The 17,572-nt window shown below is 48.9% G+C and overlaps 1 protein-coding gene across 1 annotated transcript in view; it reads right to left on the minus strand.

Annotated features, from left to right (window-relative positions):
• Nucleotides 1-17,572, minus strand: part of PCF11 (PCF11 cleavage and polyadenylation factor subunit) — a 498,315-nt gene that overhangs the window by 353,438 nt on the left and 127,305 nt on the right. The window contains exons 6-7 of the mRNA XM_069639870.1: nt 12,132-12,312; nt 11,399-12,047 (exon numbers count right to left, since the gene is read on the minus strand). Of these exons, the coding sequence (XP_069495971.1) occupies nt 11,399-12,047; nt 12,132-12,312 (830 nt within the window). The remainder of the gene's footprint in view (nt 1-11,398; nt 12,048-12,131; nt 12,313-17,572) is intronic.

A 17,572-nucleotide genomic window follows, 5' to 3' on the forward strand; every position in this document is an offset into this window, starting at 1 on the left:
GCCAAGGAAAAGTCTTGCAGTCCTGTTCTGGATTAGATGCAAAGGGCGGAGAGTAGTGGCAGGCAGATTTAGAAAGAGGCTGTTGCAGTAATTCAGCCTGGAGAGAACCAGAGCTCTTCCGACAGTGAGCTTCTGGGGGAAGGAGAGGCAAGGAAGAATGCCTCTGAGGAGGCAGCTGGTAGTGTGACTTAACAATCCCTGGGCTTGAGGCCAAGGAAAAGTCTTGCAGTCTTGTTCTGGATTAGATGCAAAGGGCGGAGAGTAGTGGCAGGCAGATTTAAAAAGAGGCTGTTGCAGTAATTCAGCCTGGAGAGAACCAGAGCTCTTCCGACAGTGAGCTTCTGGGGGAAGGAGAGGCAAGGAAGAATGCCTCTGAGGAGGCAGCTGGTAGTGTGACTTCTTAGAGACGTCAGAGATGTGAGGAGAGGAGTGTGGAGTCGAAGATAACCCCAAGGTTTTTAACCTCGCAGGTGGGAGCAGGAAGAGGGCCAAGAGAGGTTGGCCAGAGAGTGACAGGAAAGGAGAGAAAGGGTGTGCCTATGAGGAGAATCTCAGTCTTACTGGCATTAAGGCAGAGGTCATTGGTGAGGCACCACTCCTGGATAGACAGTCAGATGAGGGAGGGAGAAGAGATGAGGGAGGGAGAAGAGGTGGCCGAAGGTAGCCTGAAAAGGAGCTGGGTGTCATCCGCATTGCACTGGAAGTTGGGGCAGAGTGGCAATGCAGTGGGCAAGGAGTGCCACGTATTGGTTGAACAGCCAGGAAGAGAGGTTAGACCCCAGGGGGACACCACAGGTAGAGAAAAAGATAGAGAGGAAGGACCCAATTTGGACCTGGGAGGGTCGGTCACAGAGGAAGGAAGTCAGCCACGCCAGAGCCTGAAAAGTGATACCCAGGTTGTCACTGAGACTGTTGAGCACGATGGCATGGTTGGCGGTGTCAAAGGCAGAAGAGAGATCAAGCAGGATGAAGACACAGGGGGTGTTCGAGTAAATGTTGTAGAGCAGGTCTTCACGGATGTTCAGGAGAGCAGTTTCCGTGCTTCTGGAAGCCCTGAAGCCAGACTGATGGTCATGAAGACAACCAACAGATTCCGTGAGGAGATTAAGCTGGGAGATGGCCAGTTTCTCCAGGAGCTTGCCCAGAAAGGGAGTGATGGAGATTGGGCGACAGCAGCTTCAATGTCATTACTTAGGAAAGTAACTACAGCCTGTGAACAAATGTTCAAAGAGATACCGAACAAAGATCTCAGAAATCGACCAATGAGTCACTAAAACAGAATTATGGAATGGACACGACTGATGGCCACCTTAGCGTCCTGCAGGTGCCAAGATTGCAATTGCTGACTCTCCGCTTCACAAGTCTACTACACAAGCCTAGCAGCTTCTCAAGCCTAACAAGGACTACCGGTTCACTCTATACCTTGTCACAACTACACACCAAAGACTATCTCGCCCCCCTCCCCCCCCCACCAGGTGCCAGAACACCTGGACTCTACACTGCCTCTGTCCAGTCTATCCTATAACCTCACTGCCCTGATGTTACTACGCTGGTGAGAAATAACTCCTGTGCTACTACCAAATACCCTGCAACCCTCCATTAAAGACCACCAGTGACCGGGAAAATGAGCACGATGTGACTACATTAGTGCGAGTTAGCTCCTGCCCTATAACCAAATATCCTGCAACCCACCACAGACCACATCAAGTGACGTGGAACCCGGGCCTTTGAGATCCATAATGCTCGGCCTAAAAATAATCCCTGTCCGAGCAAAGAACAAGTTACTCTCTTACCTGGTAACGTTCTTTCGATGGGATGGTCCGACGACGTATTCCATATCTATGACAGTAATCACCACAGCTGTGCTGCTTCGGAAAATCTTTCGGCGTCTGCGTCCTGCGTCGATGACGTTCTAAGTAGGACGCACAACGCCCGTAGCCTCAGTTGTTTTTTCCCCAGAACGTGTGGCACCAGTCTTCTGCCAGTCTGACCACACAAAGCCTTGAGGAAACTTAAGCTGCAATCGCATAAGAAATTCTGTAGTGGGGAAGGCAGGGAGGGAGCGATATGGAATACGTCGTCGGACCATCCTATCGAAAGAACGTTACCAGGTAAGAGTAACTTGTTCGAGGGGTTTGGGTCCTCCGACGTATTCCATATCTATGACAGACTCCCAAAGCAGTACCAATGCAAGGAGGTGGGAAAAGAAATTTAGAAAACAGAAATTTTGAATGCCCAATCAAATTGCGGAGTAAAGGACCGCCTTGCCAAAGGCCAGATCTGCACCTGGATGGAATCGAGGGAATAATGACGTACAAAAGTATGGACCCAAGCCCAGGTGGCTGCATCACAGATTTTACGAATAGGAACACCCCTCTGTAGGGCAGTAGAGGCGGCCATACCCCTGGTAGAATGGGCCCGTAAGCCGACCGGTGGGTCCTTACCCGCCAAGCGGTAACACTCAGCAAAAATAATCCAGCGAGACAGTGTTTCGTCACAGCTTTTCCAAACGCTTACCAGCGTAACCAATGAAGAGTTGATCATCCACTCTGACCCGGGACGTGCGTGAAATATAAAAGCTTAACGCTCTCCTAGGATCAAGCCTATGTAGCCTCTCCTCTTCCTTACCAGGATGTGGAGGAGGCTAAAACGCCGGAACAACAACCTTCTGGCCTAAATGACATTCCGACACCACCTAAGAAAGGAAGGACGAACTCTAAGAACAACCCTGTCATTATGAAATACAGTGAAGGGTGGCTTAACTGAAAGTGCCTGTAACTCACTCACTCTGCGAGCGGAAGTGACCGCAACCAAAAATACAGTTTTAAGAGTTAACAGTCTCAAAGGGGATGAATGCAAAGGCTCAAACGGAGCACCCATCAGAAACTTGATAACAAGTTTCAAATACCAACCGGGCACCTGGAAAGGTGACGAGGGAACACATTAGTGAGCCCTTTTAGAAACTGAGAAATTAAAGGAATTAAAAGGAATTTTAAAATAGGAACTCTTCAGACGAGCGCTTAAATATGGACAGCGCCGCCAGGTAACCTTTAACGGCACCCACTTGCAAGCCCCTGTGGGCCAAAGAAAGCAAAAAAGACAGAACCATGGGAATGTCGCATGCAAAAAGGATCCACATTCTGAACCCTGCACCAGTCGCAGAACTTACGGCAACGGTACAGGGACTTTGTTGCTGGCCGTCTGGCCGAGAGCAACACCTCCATCACGTCTTCAGGGAGGTCCCAATCCTTATACCTCAACCTTTCAGAAACCAAGCGTGAAGGTTGAGGGATCGGACCTCTGGATGGAGAACCCGACCCCCCCCTCCCGTGAGAGCAGATTGGACAAGTCGAGAAGGTCCGGGTACCACGTCCTCCGGGCCCACGCCGGAGCAATGAGGATCATCCGGGAACCGAACCTCCGTAACCTCTGCAGTACTAGCGGGATGACGGGAGGAAACGCGTACAGCAGTGGGAATGACCACTCCACCACGAACGCGTCTCCTAAGGCTCCTTTTGGAGGAAATTCCCGCAAGCAGAACCTTTTGCACTTCCGGTTGACACTGGAGGCGAAGAGATCCACTTGAGGGGTCCCCCAAAGGACGAAGATCTCCAGGAGAATCTCCTGAGCCAACTCCCACTCGTGAGATATCACGCTCTGCCTGCTCAGAGCGTCCGCCGTCTCGTTTTAGTCTCCGGCCAGATGAACTGATAAGATTGAAACTTCCTGCTGGATTGCCCAGAACCAGAGCTGCATCGCCTCCCTGCACAGAGGAAATGACCCTGCCCCCCCCTTTTTGTTGAGGTAGTGCATGGCCACCGTGTTGTCTGTCAGGATCAGGACATTCTTCCCTCGCACAGTCGGCAGAAAAGCCTTCAGGTCTACCCTGACAGCCCTCAGCTCCAACAGATTGATATGGAGTCTGGACTCAGACGGAGACCAACGACCGCTGACTCAACTCGTTGGCATGAGCTCCCCATCCCGTGAGGGATGCGTCCGTCACGATCGTCACCTCCGGCCAGGGTAGGCAAAATGGAGCCCACTTCATCAGATTGTCTTCGACGGCCACGCACAGAAGGTCCTGGGCGACCGAGTACGGCACCTGAACAGGGTCTGACATTCTGCCGGAGGACTGAGACCACTGGAGCTTGAGTGCCCATTGCAAAGATCTCATCCACAACCTGGCCTCTGGCACCAGAAGAATGCAGGATGCCATGAGGCCGAGCAATCTCAAGAACTCGAACCATGGGAGACTCTGGGCAAGCTGAAACTTGTGCACCATCTGCTGAATGTGATGAGCCCTCACCTGGGGAGGAAAACACTGCCCCATGGACGTGTCGAGCACTGCTCCGATGTACTGGAGCCTCCGAGTTGGTGTCAAATGGGACTTCTTGAAGTTGAGGGAGAAGCCCAGCTTCTGGAGGGAGTGGCAGGTGACCGACAGATGATCCAGGACTTGCTCGGGAGAGCGCGCCCTGATCAACCAATCGTCCAGGTGGGGGTAGACGTGAATCCCCCCCCTTTCCTGAGGTGCGCTGCCACCACTACCATGAGCTTGGTGAAGACCCTCGGGCGGAGGTCAATCCCAAAGGCAGGACCCGAAACTGAAAGTGCGAGTCGCCAATCGCGAACCTCAGGTACTTCTTGTGCTTTGGATGTATCGGCACATGAAAATAAGCATCCTTGAGGTCGAGAGACACCAACCAGTCCTGAAGTTTAAGGCCCTGGAGGACTTGAGTAGCCATCTTGAACTTGTCCTTCCTGAGGAGTTTGTTCAAACCGCGCAAGTCCATGATGGGTCTCAATCCCCCGTCTTTCTTAGAAATCAAAAAATAAGGGCAATACCATCCCTTGTTCCTCTCCGCTACAGGCACCAGTTCTATGGCGCCTTTCTCCAGCAGGGATTGAATTTCCTGTGCAAGGAGCAGATCCGGACTCTTCAAAGAGATTCCCTGGTGGATTGTCTTGAGGCCTCTGCCGGAAAGGAAGACAGTACCTGTGGGCTATCATCTCCAGAACCCATACATCTGAAGTAATGGCGTGCCACTCTGCAAGATGCTGCGCCATCCTTCCCCCAACTGGTGAACCATGGGACATGGCCTCATGACTGAGTTGAAGCGGCTGCGGCGTTGCCTAAGGGCAAAGAGGCAACTGCCCAAGCGGCCTTGGCACCTCAAGTACCTTGTTTTCCACCTCTGGCACTCCTACGGTGGGCCCTTTGACTGGCAGCTTCGCTCGCTTTACCAAAGGATGAGTAATAACGAAAGGAACCTCCCCTCCATTTCTGTCCCTTAGGACGAAAAGGCGGAGGTTGGCGAACTGCAGCGCCCAACGACTTCGCTGCAGCTTTTGAGGTCTGCAACCTCTCAAGGCTCTCGTCAGCCTTGCTGCCAAAAAGATGTTCCCCGTCAAAGGGCATGTTGAGGAGCCTGGCTAGGAGCAAACCCCGACTTCCGCAACCACGCAAACCTGCGTATCACGGTGCTCGCCGCCATGGACCGGCTGACGCAATCTGCCATGTCCAAACCCGACTGAACAGCCTCACACATGGCTTCCTTGCCATCCTGAACCATGTCAAGGAAACCATCATGTTCGTCCCCTTCGGGAATATGCTCAGCCGCTAAGGAAACAGTTCCACAGAGAGTGCGTGAAACGTGACAAGACACATATGGAGTTGGCTGCCTGAAGCGCCATACCCCCTGAAGAAAACACTTTCTTCGCCCAGCCGTCAAAACGCTGGTCGTCCCCATCAGGAGGGATGGTAGGATATGACTCCTGCTTTGCCGGGGCCATAGCCGCCTGCACCACCAAACTCTCTGGAGTGGGGTGCTTGGACAAGTAGCAAGGGTCGCTACTGGCTGGGCAGTATTTTCACGGCAAAGACTTGCCCACTGCCGGGAGACTCTCCAGAGCAGTCCAAGCCGCCCGGACCTGGGGTGGAAGAGGTAGACATCCATTGCGAAGAAGAAACTTCAAAAAACGAACAGGTTCGAAGAACCGGGAAACAGAAACTCCAAAGAATCGAGGTGCGCCGAGATTCCCGAAGCGAACACGTTCACGGAAAAAACGGAGCTGAGGCTACGGGCGTCGTGCATCCTATCCTACTCATAACATCCGGTGACGTTGGCCGTCGTAGGAGGTCCTCGAGGGCGGTGTATCGACGCAGGACGCCGAAAGATTTTCCGAAGCAGCACAGCTGTGGTGATTACGGTCATAGATATGGAATACGTGGGAGGACCCAATCCCCTCGAACAGCTTACTCTGCTCCTAGCTGTGAATTCTACTTCAGAGTGCAGTGACCGCAAAACAGCAAGATGACGGCTACCAGCTCATCCAGACCCAGAATGTAATCCTGAAACAGTAGGCTCTTAAGAAAAGAACATCCACTCCAGACACTCACCTCTCCTACCAATATGCTCACGCTCTACTTTACACACAATAGAGCGCAGCTATAACTCTTGATCAATTTCAGCCCAGCTGCTCACATCCGAACAATACTCCATGAAAATCTCAACATCCTGCCAAAAAGCAGCTATACCCCCACTAGAAGAAAAAACGCCTACCTGCACACAAACGTCCTACACAGGCCTAATGCTGCCAGAAAATCTTGGAAACCAACCACCAATCTGCTCACATTCTCTCACTATCATAGCACCTAATGTAAGGCTGCAGCTATCACCAGGCAATCTCATCAGCTGCTCACATATTGAGTGCACCCAAACACCCTACGCTACCCTACTCACTCGACCGGGACTACGGTCCAAAAGGGCGTTCAACCCACAAGCGCTTTGAGATCATACAAATAATATATATAGAGCACTATATACATGACAAATAAAGTTAGATAGTTCAAGAAAATCACTGGACGAACACAAGCTGTTAAGCCTGTGCAAGGGGAGTGGAGAACAACTCCAAATGTTAAGCCAGTGCCCTTCTCAAGTGAGAAAGCACAACTTAATAAAATAAGGTAAATATCCCAAGACCCCACAGTATCTCTGGTTTGAAGAAAGTGTTCCAGCTGGATTCCGCCTTGCTACAGCCAAGCAGGCCTTGTTCCTGGGCCTCAATCGTGGGGACAAAAGGGAGGACGTCTGGCGGGCTCCTGCTGCAGTACTCGGGAGAGGTCATCGTCAGCTATGAATTTTCTTCAATTCAGCGGTTCTTCATGCTTTCAGCGCCTTTCAAACAGCACTGATGGAGACCCAATATCCCTGGTTGGACTTTCCTTGCTCCCTCGGTCCTGGACTCTGGGGATTTCCTGCTTCTGGAGGGTCCTTTGGAGGCTCCCGGGGGTTTTGGCCAGATTTGTTCCGTGGCAGACGTTGCACTCTATAATGGACACTCGACCCATGGCATTGGGTTTCTGCAGCACTGGAGAGGCACAGCAAGTCAGGGGTTGAACACTCGAGGCTAGTTGGTGCCACTAGCCCAAGGGGAGAAGTCATTCTGTCCGGAGCTTCTCTGTCGATTTGAAAAAAGTGCTGTAGAACAGCAGTGCTTCACCAGGCACTTCGAGATCCAAGAAGTTTGCTGCAGGCTTCTCTTCCCGGTTTCTTCTTTGGACGTTTCTTCTAGTGGTCGACTGTGCTTGTAGTCTCAAGAACCTCGCCTTTTAAGCTCATTCTCATTCATTCACAGCCCTAGGCTGTCAATCACCTAGCAGGGTGGCTGTCCTTCCCGGACAGCCAGCCGATCAATCAATTATAAGTTACTCACTGTAATGACTAACTTACTCCTATTCCATAGTCCCCTTTCCGCCATACTGTATGGGCATCCCTTGCTACGGACGGGAAGCAACCTTTTTCACCAGCAAAAAATCTTCCCTTTAAATTTAGAAGCGCACTGGGGCGAGCCCTGGGAGCATGCACTCACCAGACTCCGCCCACCAGTGCCACTCGGTCCCCTCTGACACGTCCACAATATTGCCAATGCCTAATGACACCAGTTTTATTAAGGGTAGGATGGTGGGATGTATGGAGGAAAGGGGACTATAGACTAGGAGTACGTTAGTCACTGCGTTGAGAAACTTCTAATTACTCCTACGTCCCGACCCCTTTCCTCAATATTACAACTGAATGTAGCCCCAGGGTGGACAGGTTACCCCTCCTAAGAAAACAAGTTCCTTAAGACTGCCTGATCAAAGGCTGCATCCGACCTGGAGCTGGCATCTAAGCAGTAGTGACCCATGTAGCCACCCTACTGATGACTTGCCACAGAACGTGCCTCTGCAAAGCCACAACCCTGGCCTTGGCTCAGATAGCATGGGCATGCAGGTTTGCCGGGAGTGGTCTGTGCTGCCCCTCATAAGCCTCCTTGATGGTGGAGCTTGAGGGCTACCCCTACAGTACAGGACGAGGTCTGGTAGGCGTAGTGCCCTTGGCTGTGTCGCCGGTAGTGCTGCGTAGAGGCGCCCCCTCAGACACTTGTCTGGTAGTAAGGCGTAGCCCCTCGGATAGACACCCAGTAATAACTTTGCAGTCCCTCATCAACCTAATCTAGCAACCCCTCGGCCTGGCAGCCAACCTAATCTAGCAACCCCTCGGCCTGGCAGCCGGTAGCTGAAGCAGCCTCAGTACCTGTGCTGGTTTCAGAACCTGGACGGTCCCTCCCGCTCGGATGAGTCCTGGAGAAAAAGTTGCCTTTGCGGGGTGCAGATGAAAAAAGTGGCCCTACCTTGAGCCTTGACTTGTGATTGACGAAGTTCTTTAAGTCCTCTGGAGGCGATCGTTCGAGGAGCTCTCTCCACCGAGCTAAACTGTTCTTCAGAGCGTGCGGTGTAAGCATGTTGCATGCGGTACAACCCTGCCAGCCGTGATCGGGGCCAAGGCAGCAGAGGCAAAGATCATGGGGGTCGGACGTAGCGAAGAGCCCCTCACAGGCTGGACACCCGCTGATGTCGACATGTGCCGGGGAGGAGCGTGGCGCCAGAGGACCAAGTACCCGATTAAAGACCAAAAGACAGTACCCCGGGAAGAGCATGTGAAATTACAAGGCTGAAGCCAAACCCTGGAGCGCTGGCGAAAGCGGTCCGCTCCAGTCAACGCAGAAAAGAGGACTGGCACCAGTAGGCGAAGGCAGTGGAGTGCCTGCGACAGGGCCGCACCCCCCGTGTGCCTCCAAATTTACAGGGTAGGAGATTTATTCTGGTGAAAAAGGTGCAGTCTTCCATCCCTTGCGAGGGACGCCCATACAGTATGGAGGAAAGGGGATGGGACGTAGAAGTACATCCTAACCTTAATCTGTGCAGGCAGTATTACACACTCAATCCTCAACGACTCACCAACATGAGGAACCTTCCCGGAAGCCCTAAAAACCTCATATCAAACCACCCAAAAATCCTCTTGCTCCCCCACCTCCCCCCACAACTACCAGCCGATCTCCAATATGGCCAACACACATGGACCTCAAAGCATACAAGCAACTTGGCCTTGTCACTGAAACCAACGACCCTCTGGACCTTGCGCAATCTGGCTTCAGACTGCTCCGAAGAACAGAATCCTCCCTAGTGTCCATCTGGGACGACCAAAACAGGCGATGCAGAAGGCTGCGCTGTACCCATCCTTCTTGATCTCTCTGCCACTATCTATACCATCGATTACACCATCCTCCTAGACAGGCTATACGCATTAGGAATCAAAGACACTGCCCTTGCTTGGATCTCCTCCATCTCCAATCGCTCACAAATTATGCTCCTCCACCCGTTCACCTCCATCTCACGACCAGTAACAAAAGGGGTCCCTCAAGGAGCATCCCTATTTCCCCTGCTCTTCAACATCTATCTAAACCCTCTCCCTGCACTCATCCACTCCCACAATCTCACCTGCTACAACTACACAGATGCCCAGATCATCCTTAAAATCCCCTGGTTGCAACCACCCAGATCTGTCATCATGCCTCTGATATTAACTACTGGATGACAACCAACCACCTCATCCTCAATCCTGGGAAGGCAAATCCTAGTCTGAGGGAAAGCAGCGCTTCTCTCCCCCAACCTATTCCCTGGCCACAATCCCTAGGACCCCCCAACAGCAACCTCAACCTCAGTGAAAAACCTAGGCTGCACACTGGACATGGATTTATCCCTCTCCCAACACATCAACTCCGTACCCAGAACCTGTTTCTTCCATCTATGCATCCTCAGGCGCATCTTCCCTTACCTTGTCTATCCTTACTGTTTCTCTGCCATCATCTCCATCATCCTCTCCGGCTTGGACTACACCCTGCCTCAGCCTAGGCACACCAGCGTTTCAGCTAAGGAAACCGCAAAGAATCCAAAACGCTGCTGTCTGCATGCTCATTAATCTACCTCTCAGAGAACACATCAGCCCTACAGTAAGCTCTCCATTGGTCGACACACCATCTTTAAAGCCATCTGCATCACCCACAACACTGGCCAGGAATGCCTTAAAAAAATCACTTGCAACCACCCTCTAGGACTCTCGATTCTGGCACAGCATCTTTCCTAATTGTCCCACATTACAACTCCTCCAGACTGGGTGCTGGGTGGATCATCTTTCTCCATCCAAGCGCTGATCATCTGGAACTCCCTACCGCTGCACATTCTCAATATTGACAAAAAAGGTGCTCAAAACCTGGCTTCCCCCACCTCCTCTTGCACACTACACTATAGATAGGCGCAAAGAAACCCTGACGCAAACAGTCCTATCCACCAATGCCGGCGGTATTGCCCTCCTCCCCCCTCAGCAACCCTCACTCCCCTGCCCCCTGCGGGCCCCCTCTCCCATTGCTCAGACTTTCGTTCCAAGGAGACCACGAATAGTGAGACCAGCCAATCGCATTGGACCTAGAAAGAGAACACTGCAGTCAAGCTCAATCCAAGCACTACCAAGCATCTCTAGATTAGCTTTTCTTACCGTTGAAAGCACTGGTGTTCTTACTAGACAGTTGAAGAAAAGCAGAATGCAAGACTAACCATTAATGTTGCGGTCTAGAGGCCACAATACTTAATTTTAAGTGAATTTTCAACTTCAGAGAGGCTACCCCATTTCACTTATGCAGTTTTGCATTTCATTTTTATAAACCATTCATAAAAGGATTTCTTATATGGCATAAAAGGAAATTAGTGCAGCAACCAAACTTCTTATTCAGATATGCCCTGCTGTTTTAGATTCAACCATTTGGGAAAGGGTGGGGCTTTCTGCCTTATCATGCCAGTACTATCATTTAGCCGAGACCAAGCCTCACTGATGAGAATTAAAAAAAAATGTGTTGCACTCCATTTATATTGCACTCAAATGTCAAAACACACATTTGCAATAGAAGCAGATAATACAGCAACAAACCTCTGCAGTTCGGTTGGATAGCTTCCAACTAATGCGGGAAAAGTGATTTTCATATATCTGAAGCAACAAAGCAACCTTTCCATAAAGATACATACCTGTCAATCCAAACTTCAATCTCTCTTCACAATCGTAGTCTTGAATTCCATCTAACTCTCTCTCAGGAGTGAGGAATTCCTGCACATTCCTCACCAGATGTCGAGGTGATTTTCTGAATTCATCAGCAGGCTCGCTCCAGGTCTCAAACGGCACTTTGTCATAACTTTTACAACTTTTTGTCCCTTTGCTTACATCCCCTTGCTCGTTTAGCCGGCGTCTGCTCTCAATTGGAGAAAGATCTCTATAAGCTCTACTGCTTGAAGCAGGAGAATGCCGTCTTAATTTTTCACCAAACTGTTCTTTTCTGTCAACTGGTCCCACAACAAATCGACCACCATGCTTACTTTTATCACTATCTCGACCAAGAGCATCATCATCCGCGCGGTTAATTAAATCACTGGACGGGATATCAGATCTAGAGAAATGATGCACTTGTGTTCTCTTTAATTGTGCCTTATGTTTATAATATGTTGATTCAGCATTAGACAGCAGAGATTCCTTTTTTAATCCACTCTTTTCTTCAGTAGGACTGCCCCAAACGCTAAATCTATGCTTTTCCTCTTGATACTGAAAGAGCTGACGAATCTTATGTGCCACAACAAGGAACTCCTCCTGGGTTATCTCTCCAGAGGTCAACCGATCATTAGCCTACGGAAAGAAAAAAATATATATATGAGAATTGGGAGATACAAAAAGAAAAACAAATGTTCCATACACGGGTGGATTAATTACCTTTTTAAGCAATTCTCCTTTGCTTACAGAAGATAACTCTTTAGGAATCTGAAGATTAGCATCCACACTTAACCGATGCTGTTTTGGAGTTCGAGGAGACAATCCTTTGTCACTCTGCCAGCTGTCCCTACGTCTCGTATGAGCTGGTTTAGCAAGCCCTTGAAGGTCATCACTCTGTAAACTGAACAGATACATATTCTGGATTTAGAGAGATTATAGGAGAGACGGTGTCTGAAAGAAACGTTAAAGAAACATGTTGGGAGTTTGCCCCGCTAGCTGCTGTGAAGACGATCGGGGTGGTCGGGAATACGGCCAGTGGAGTGAACATTTAATTTGGAGCCACTTATTACAAGGTTTGCTGATCAGAGAAGGGGGTGGGAGGGGGTGTTGGGACCCACAGCAAAAACTTATTGGGCTGTGAATTATTTTGTATTCATGGCTTTGCGCATTTGAACTGGTAGAAAGAGGAAAAGAAAACCCGAATCTAGGAAGAAAAAAAAAAAAAAAAAAAAAAGAGCACCTTGAGTGTCAGTATACAGCTTTTGGTTTTTTTTACCTACCTGCATTATACAGATTAAAAATAAATGTAATCAAATTTAATATGATATGGTATTTATAACGAGCATATACAAAAGTGTTTCTGGGCGCCACAAGACGGGGGGGGGGGAATAGAGTCAATACAAACAATCCTACTGTGCCTTGTGACATTAGGATCGTGCATGTACAACAACGAGAAGTGCAGGGGAACGTTTGGGGGGGGGGGAGGAGAGTACGATCAGGGCAGCATGGTCCTTAGTAAGTGCAGCCAAAGCAGCGTGGCTCTGGGCAAGTGCAAGGAGGCGGGTGTTAGGGAAAGTTTGTATGCCGTACCCTCTGGAACCACTACACACAACTAGGACTACAGGTGTAAGCAAAACCAACCTTTGGTAATAAGTCTGTACCACAGAGTTTTTGGTAGCGGGCTGAGCAGCCAGGCTGATCTCAAGAGGGAATGTGAGCTGTAATGACGTTACACAGGTCTATCACAAGTGTTCAAAAACTCTTACGCTCAAGGTTTCTTGGTAAAACACTTATTAATGTATTCCACAGTCAGTTATAAAGCATTCACTAGAAGGAGGAAAGTTATCATACACAAATATACTTTAGTACTTTAAATGCCTCAGAGCCTGAAAGGGTAAAACTACTTTGGAGGAGCAAAATGGCATGCAGAGTATTTGAAGTAGGAGCAAAAAGGCATATGATAATAAAAAGGTTACAATTATTATTAATCAGTGCAAATAGTTGGAGTTCACCAGGGGAGTCAATTCAATGCAATGGGTAGGCCAAAGTCAATGGGCTAGAGTCTTGTATAGGATAAAACAGTTCTGGTAGTTAAACGGAAAAGTATTTGCCACGGTTCGATAAAAGAAAGAATCATATGCTGGGTCACAAGCCGATTAGGCCTGCAAGTTGCCAAAGTTTCAAGCACTTCCGCAGTGAGAGGTAAGTTCTCTCGATCAGGTTTTCACAGCACCTTACAATGAAGAAAAAGATGCAGCTGAAGACGTCTGTTCCTGCAGATCTTGTTGTTCCCGAGCCTCAGTCATGGGGACAAGAGGGAGGACGCCGGGGGACTCCTGCACTGCACGGGGACTGGTGACCAAGCTGGCAAATCTTCAATTCCGGTAGCTGTAGACAAGCACACAAACTGGTGTCCCATTCCCTGGTTATTCAGTTTCCTGCAGCACGGTAAGGAAAATACAACCAGCGCCGAGAATGGTATCCAGGTGGCTTAGGTTTCGAGTTGATTGGTCCCACCAACTCAAAAGGGAGAAGTCATCCTTGCAGGGGCTTCTCTGTCAAGATGAACTTGGTGATTCGGACCTGCAGCAGGGCTTCACCGGGCAAACCAATGGTCCAGGAGTTGCAGCAACCATCTTCTTCAAGCTAGTCTTCAGTTCTTTCGTTCCAGTGGTCGACTCTGCCTTCTAAGCCAAGAGACTTTACTTTTATTTAGTTTTCTCCCATTCATTCCAGCCTAGCTGCCACTCATCCAGCAGTGTGGCTGTCCTTGCCGGACAGTCAGCCAGCCAATCACGCCAGAGTGCATTTGGTTCTCCTAGGAGACTAAGCACAGGGAGTTTCGGGTACCTCCCTCACTTCGAGCCCACCCCAGACACTCGGGCGCCTAGGCGGTCTTCTGTCCTGAAGCCCGCCAAAGGCGTAGAAACAAAGGGAACAAACCTAGTTTGGCGCGCAGAGACAAACTCTAGAAGGACCTTTCCAAAAAGAAATGGCGAAAAAAGAAGACCGGGACCTGTTTAAACAAAGGAGGCTCAGACACCATATTGAAAAACATGGCTCTGCGATTTAACGCTACCGGTGTTCTCGGTCAGGAAAAATCATGGTAGTTCGCTGTAAAACCACTGCCACCAGCCATTTCGAGAGGAAAGGGTAGCATTTGACTGCTACATGAGTTTCTAGACAGAGGGGATACTAGGTAACCCCTCCAGCACTATTGTAAGATAGGGTGTGCTGGGTCTAGGAATTTAAAAAGACTAGTAGAGTGAATTTCACTTTACTTTCTCTGGGAAACAGTAGTTTATCCCAGAGAAGGTATTTAAACCTTGGGACAGCCTAAAAGGCTTCCCCGCTTGACTGCAATGAGGGTGCTGTATGACACACATGAAAAAGATGATGTGTATGGAGTTATCTAAAATCCCATAATCAAAGAACACAAGAGTAAAACACATCAAAATACATGAGTGGGTAAAAAGATACTATTTCCAAGTAAAAAAAATAAAATCAAGTCCTCAAAATGCTGGGATTCTCTAAAGTGAAGGGAATTGGCACATTTATGAGAATTCTCCTAAACAGCGGAGGGCTGTAGGGGTTACAGTTACAGCCCCTAAGTGCAAGGTAGGCCAGGAGGCAGAGCAAGGAAGACTGGTCATGGAGGAACCCGGTACCCAGTGAGAGAGTACCAAGCAACCATTTGGCTCCCCCGCAGACAAGTTAGCAAGGAAGCGAGAGAGAGAAGGCAAATGAGAAAAGTAAGGTCTTGAGCCTCTTTCGGAACTTCAGTCTTTGCTACATCTACATGCAGATTAATTTAGGGTAAACAATGAGGTTGTTGGGTAAGCCTAAGGGAGGGGCAGGGTCTGGGTGGGTAAAGGGTTAAGTGCACCTCGATGTTGGTGCAGAGGTCATTGGTCTCAAGTCGGAAAATGTGAGCCTGTGCACATCACAGATTATGACCTCAGAGTGGATGCTCCCTCTATGCGATCCCCCTGCAGGGGCCCTCAATTCTGTCAGGGTGACTTAAAAAGGTTCCCCAGAGTACTTTTCCTAAACAGGTTCCCTACTCGGCGAGCTGTGTAGCTCACTTGTCGTGGCAACGTGTGGAGTTTTAAAATGTGCACATTAGTGCAGCTATTTTTCTGTTTTTTTTTTTTAGGATAGAGGGCTACGTAAAATGCTGGGGGACATTATTACTTATCGCAACTCTTCATTGTTTTCAAGGGAACCCCCACGATGCGTCAGATTTGGTGTTGCGGCTGCTTAGCCTTTTAAAATGCTCCTTGTAAGACGCTACTAATTTTGGACGTTCGGGAGACATACTTCATCACAACAGTATAGACAATTTAAATTATTCTAGAAAAGGATCATTCTTTGGAAGAAAGGCCTTCAAGAGTACACCAAGTGGTTGATAAAAAATAGACCCAGTGCCAAAACGTTGGCTGTTCCTGAAAAGTCTTCACAGATTTTTGTTTAGATTGCAAAAGTTATTTTAATAGGTTCATTATAAATGCGAGTGGTTTGCACACCATACACCGAAAATAAAAGAAAATCACTGTCCATAATGAAGGTCCGTTATAGGAGGATAGAAGCATTTTACACATGTGATGTTTCATAGGTAAAATTCAGTAATGCGCTAGAAAACTGTTACATTTTCATGTAGGAATTTGATGTATGGACCATCAGAACCATTAATATTTTGCATTGTTACACTGATTTATTTTGGCAGCACTAGATTTATTTTTAAAATCGAGATGACTAATAAATATTTTTGTTGACTAATTAGAGAGCTCTTTAACACTGCTAATAACCAGCATGAGGTCATAAAACGTGCACTCACCGTTGGGCAAGAATTGATGTAGTAACCTTGTGGGACACCACACAACACGTCCTCTTGGTATTAGGTAAACCACCTTTTGGTATAGGCCTGTACTACACAAGTTGGTAGTGTGACTGAGCAGCCAGGCTTATCTCAAGAGGGGTAAATGTGAGCTGTAGCAATGAAATCCACAAATACAAGTAGCCAACACAAAGCTAATGGATCCTCTTTACAGATGCTTTTTATACACTTCCTACACCTTGAGCTGACTTTACTAACAAGGACAGTAATGGCATTTATATATCACCAGTACACTTTGTAGATTCAAAGGTTTGTAGAAAGGAAAGTTAACGGGGAGGATAAAGGTTAAACGGAGCACGTGAGCACTAAAATCTTCCAATAAAGTCTAGATAAAAACCTTTCCCAGCAATAATAGTTAAAAGCAAAGTTATCACCTATGAGCGACAGTAAATAGAGTCAAATGGACTAGAAGAGTCTGCAGAGAGCCAGGACAGCCAACGTCAATTGGAGCACAGTCTATGGAGCTGAGGCACTTCTTAGATAGCAAAGTCTTGCACAAAGTTAGAGAGTTTGTTTGAAGAAAAATCACTGTAGGGTCACAAGCTGTTACACTTGTGAAGGGCAGCCCTGCGCAAGTCTCAACTGAGAAGAGCAAAGCTAAAGACACAGAGGCAAGTACCCCAAGTCGGAACAGTACCTTCGTTTAGAAGTAGTGTGGTCCAGCTGTGGTTGCAGTGATGCAGATCCTGGGTTCCTGGGCATCAGTCGTGGGGATCAGAGGGAGAACGTCTGGAGGACTCCTCCTGCAGCAATTCGGAGATCGGCAGCAGCTATGGGCTCTTTTCAGATCAGCAGCACTTGGTGGTTGCAGCGCTCTGTAAACAGCACCACCGGGGATCTTGATACCAGTTGGGCTTCCTTCACTCCTCGAGTCCTGCACTCTGGTGAGGGGACTCGAGGTCTAGTTGTCTTGCTTCTGGAAATTCCTTGGGCGACTCCTGGAGCTTCTGGTCGGCTTGCAGACGTTGCACTCGACTACGACTTTCTCGATCCCTGGTGCTCGGTTCCTGCAGCAGCAAAGAAGTACAGCAGGTCGGGGAAGATGGTCCCGCGGAGTTCATCCCACTAACCAAAGGGAAGAAGTCGTCCCCTCCGGAGCTTCTCCTGTCGATCAGAAAAAGGAGTTTCAGCACAGCAGCAGGGCTTCACTGGCAATTCAAAGGTCCAGTAGGATGCAGCAATTCAAACTTTCTTCATTGTGTTGTTCTTCCCAGTGGTCACTCCAGTCCCAAAACACTCACCTTTTAAGCAGGTTTCGCCCGTT

The sequence above is a fragment of the Ambystoma mexicanum genome, chromosome 7q (genome assembly GCF_040938575.1).
Source record: "Ambystoma mexicanum isolate Mex_15411 chromosome 7q, UKY_AmexF1_1, whole genome shotgun sequence".
Taxonomy (NCBI): Eukaryota; Metazoa; Chordata; class Amphibia; order Caudata; family Ambystomatidae; genus Ambystoma; species Ambystoma mexicanum.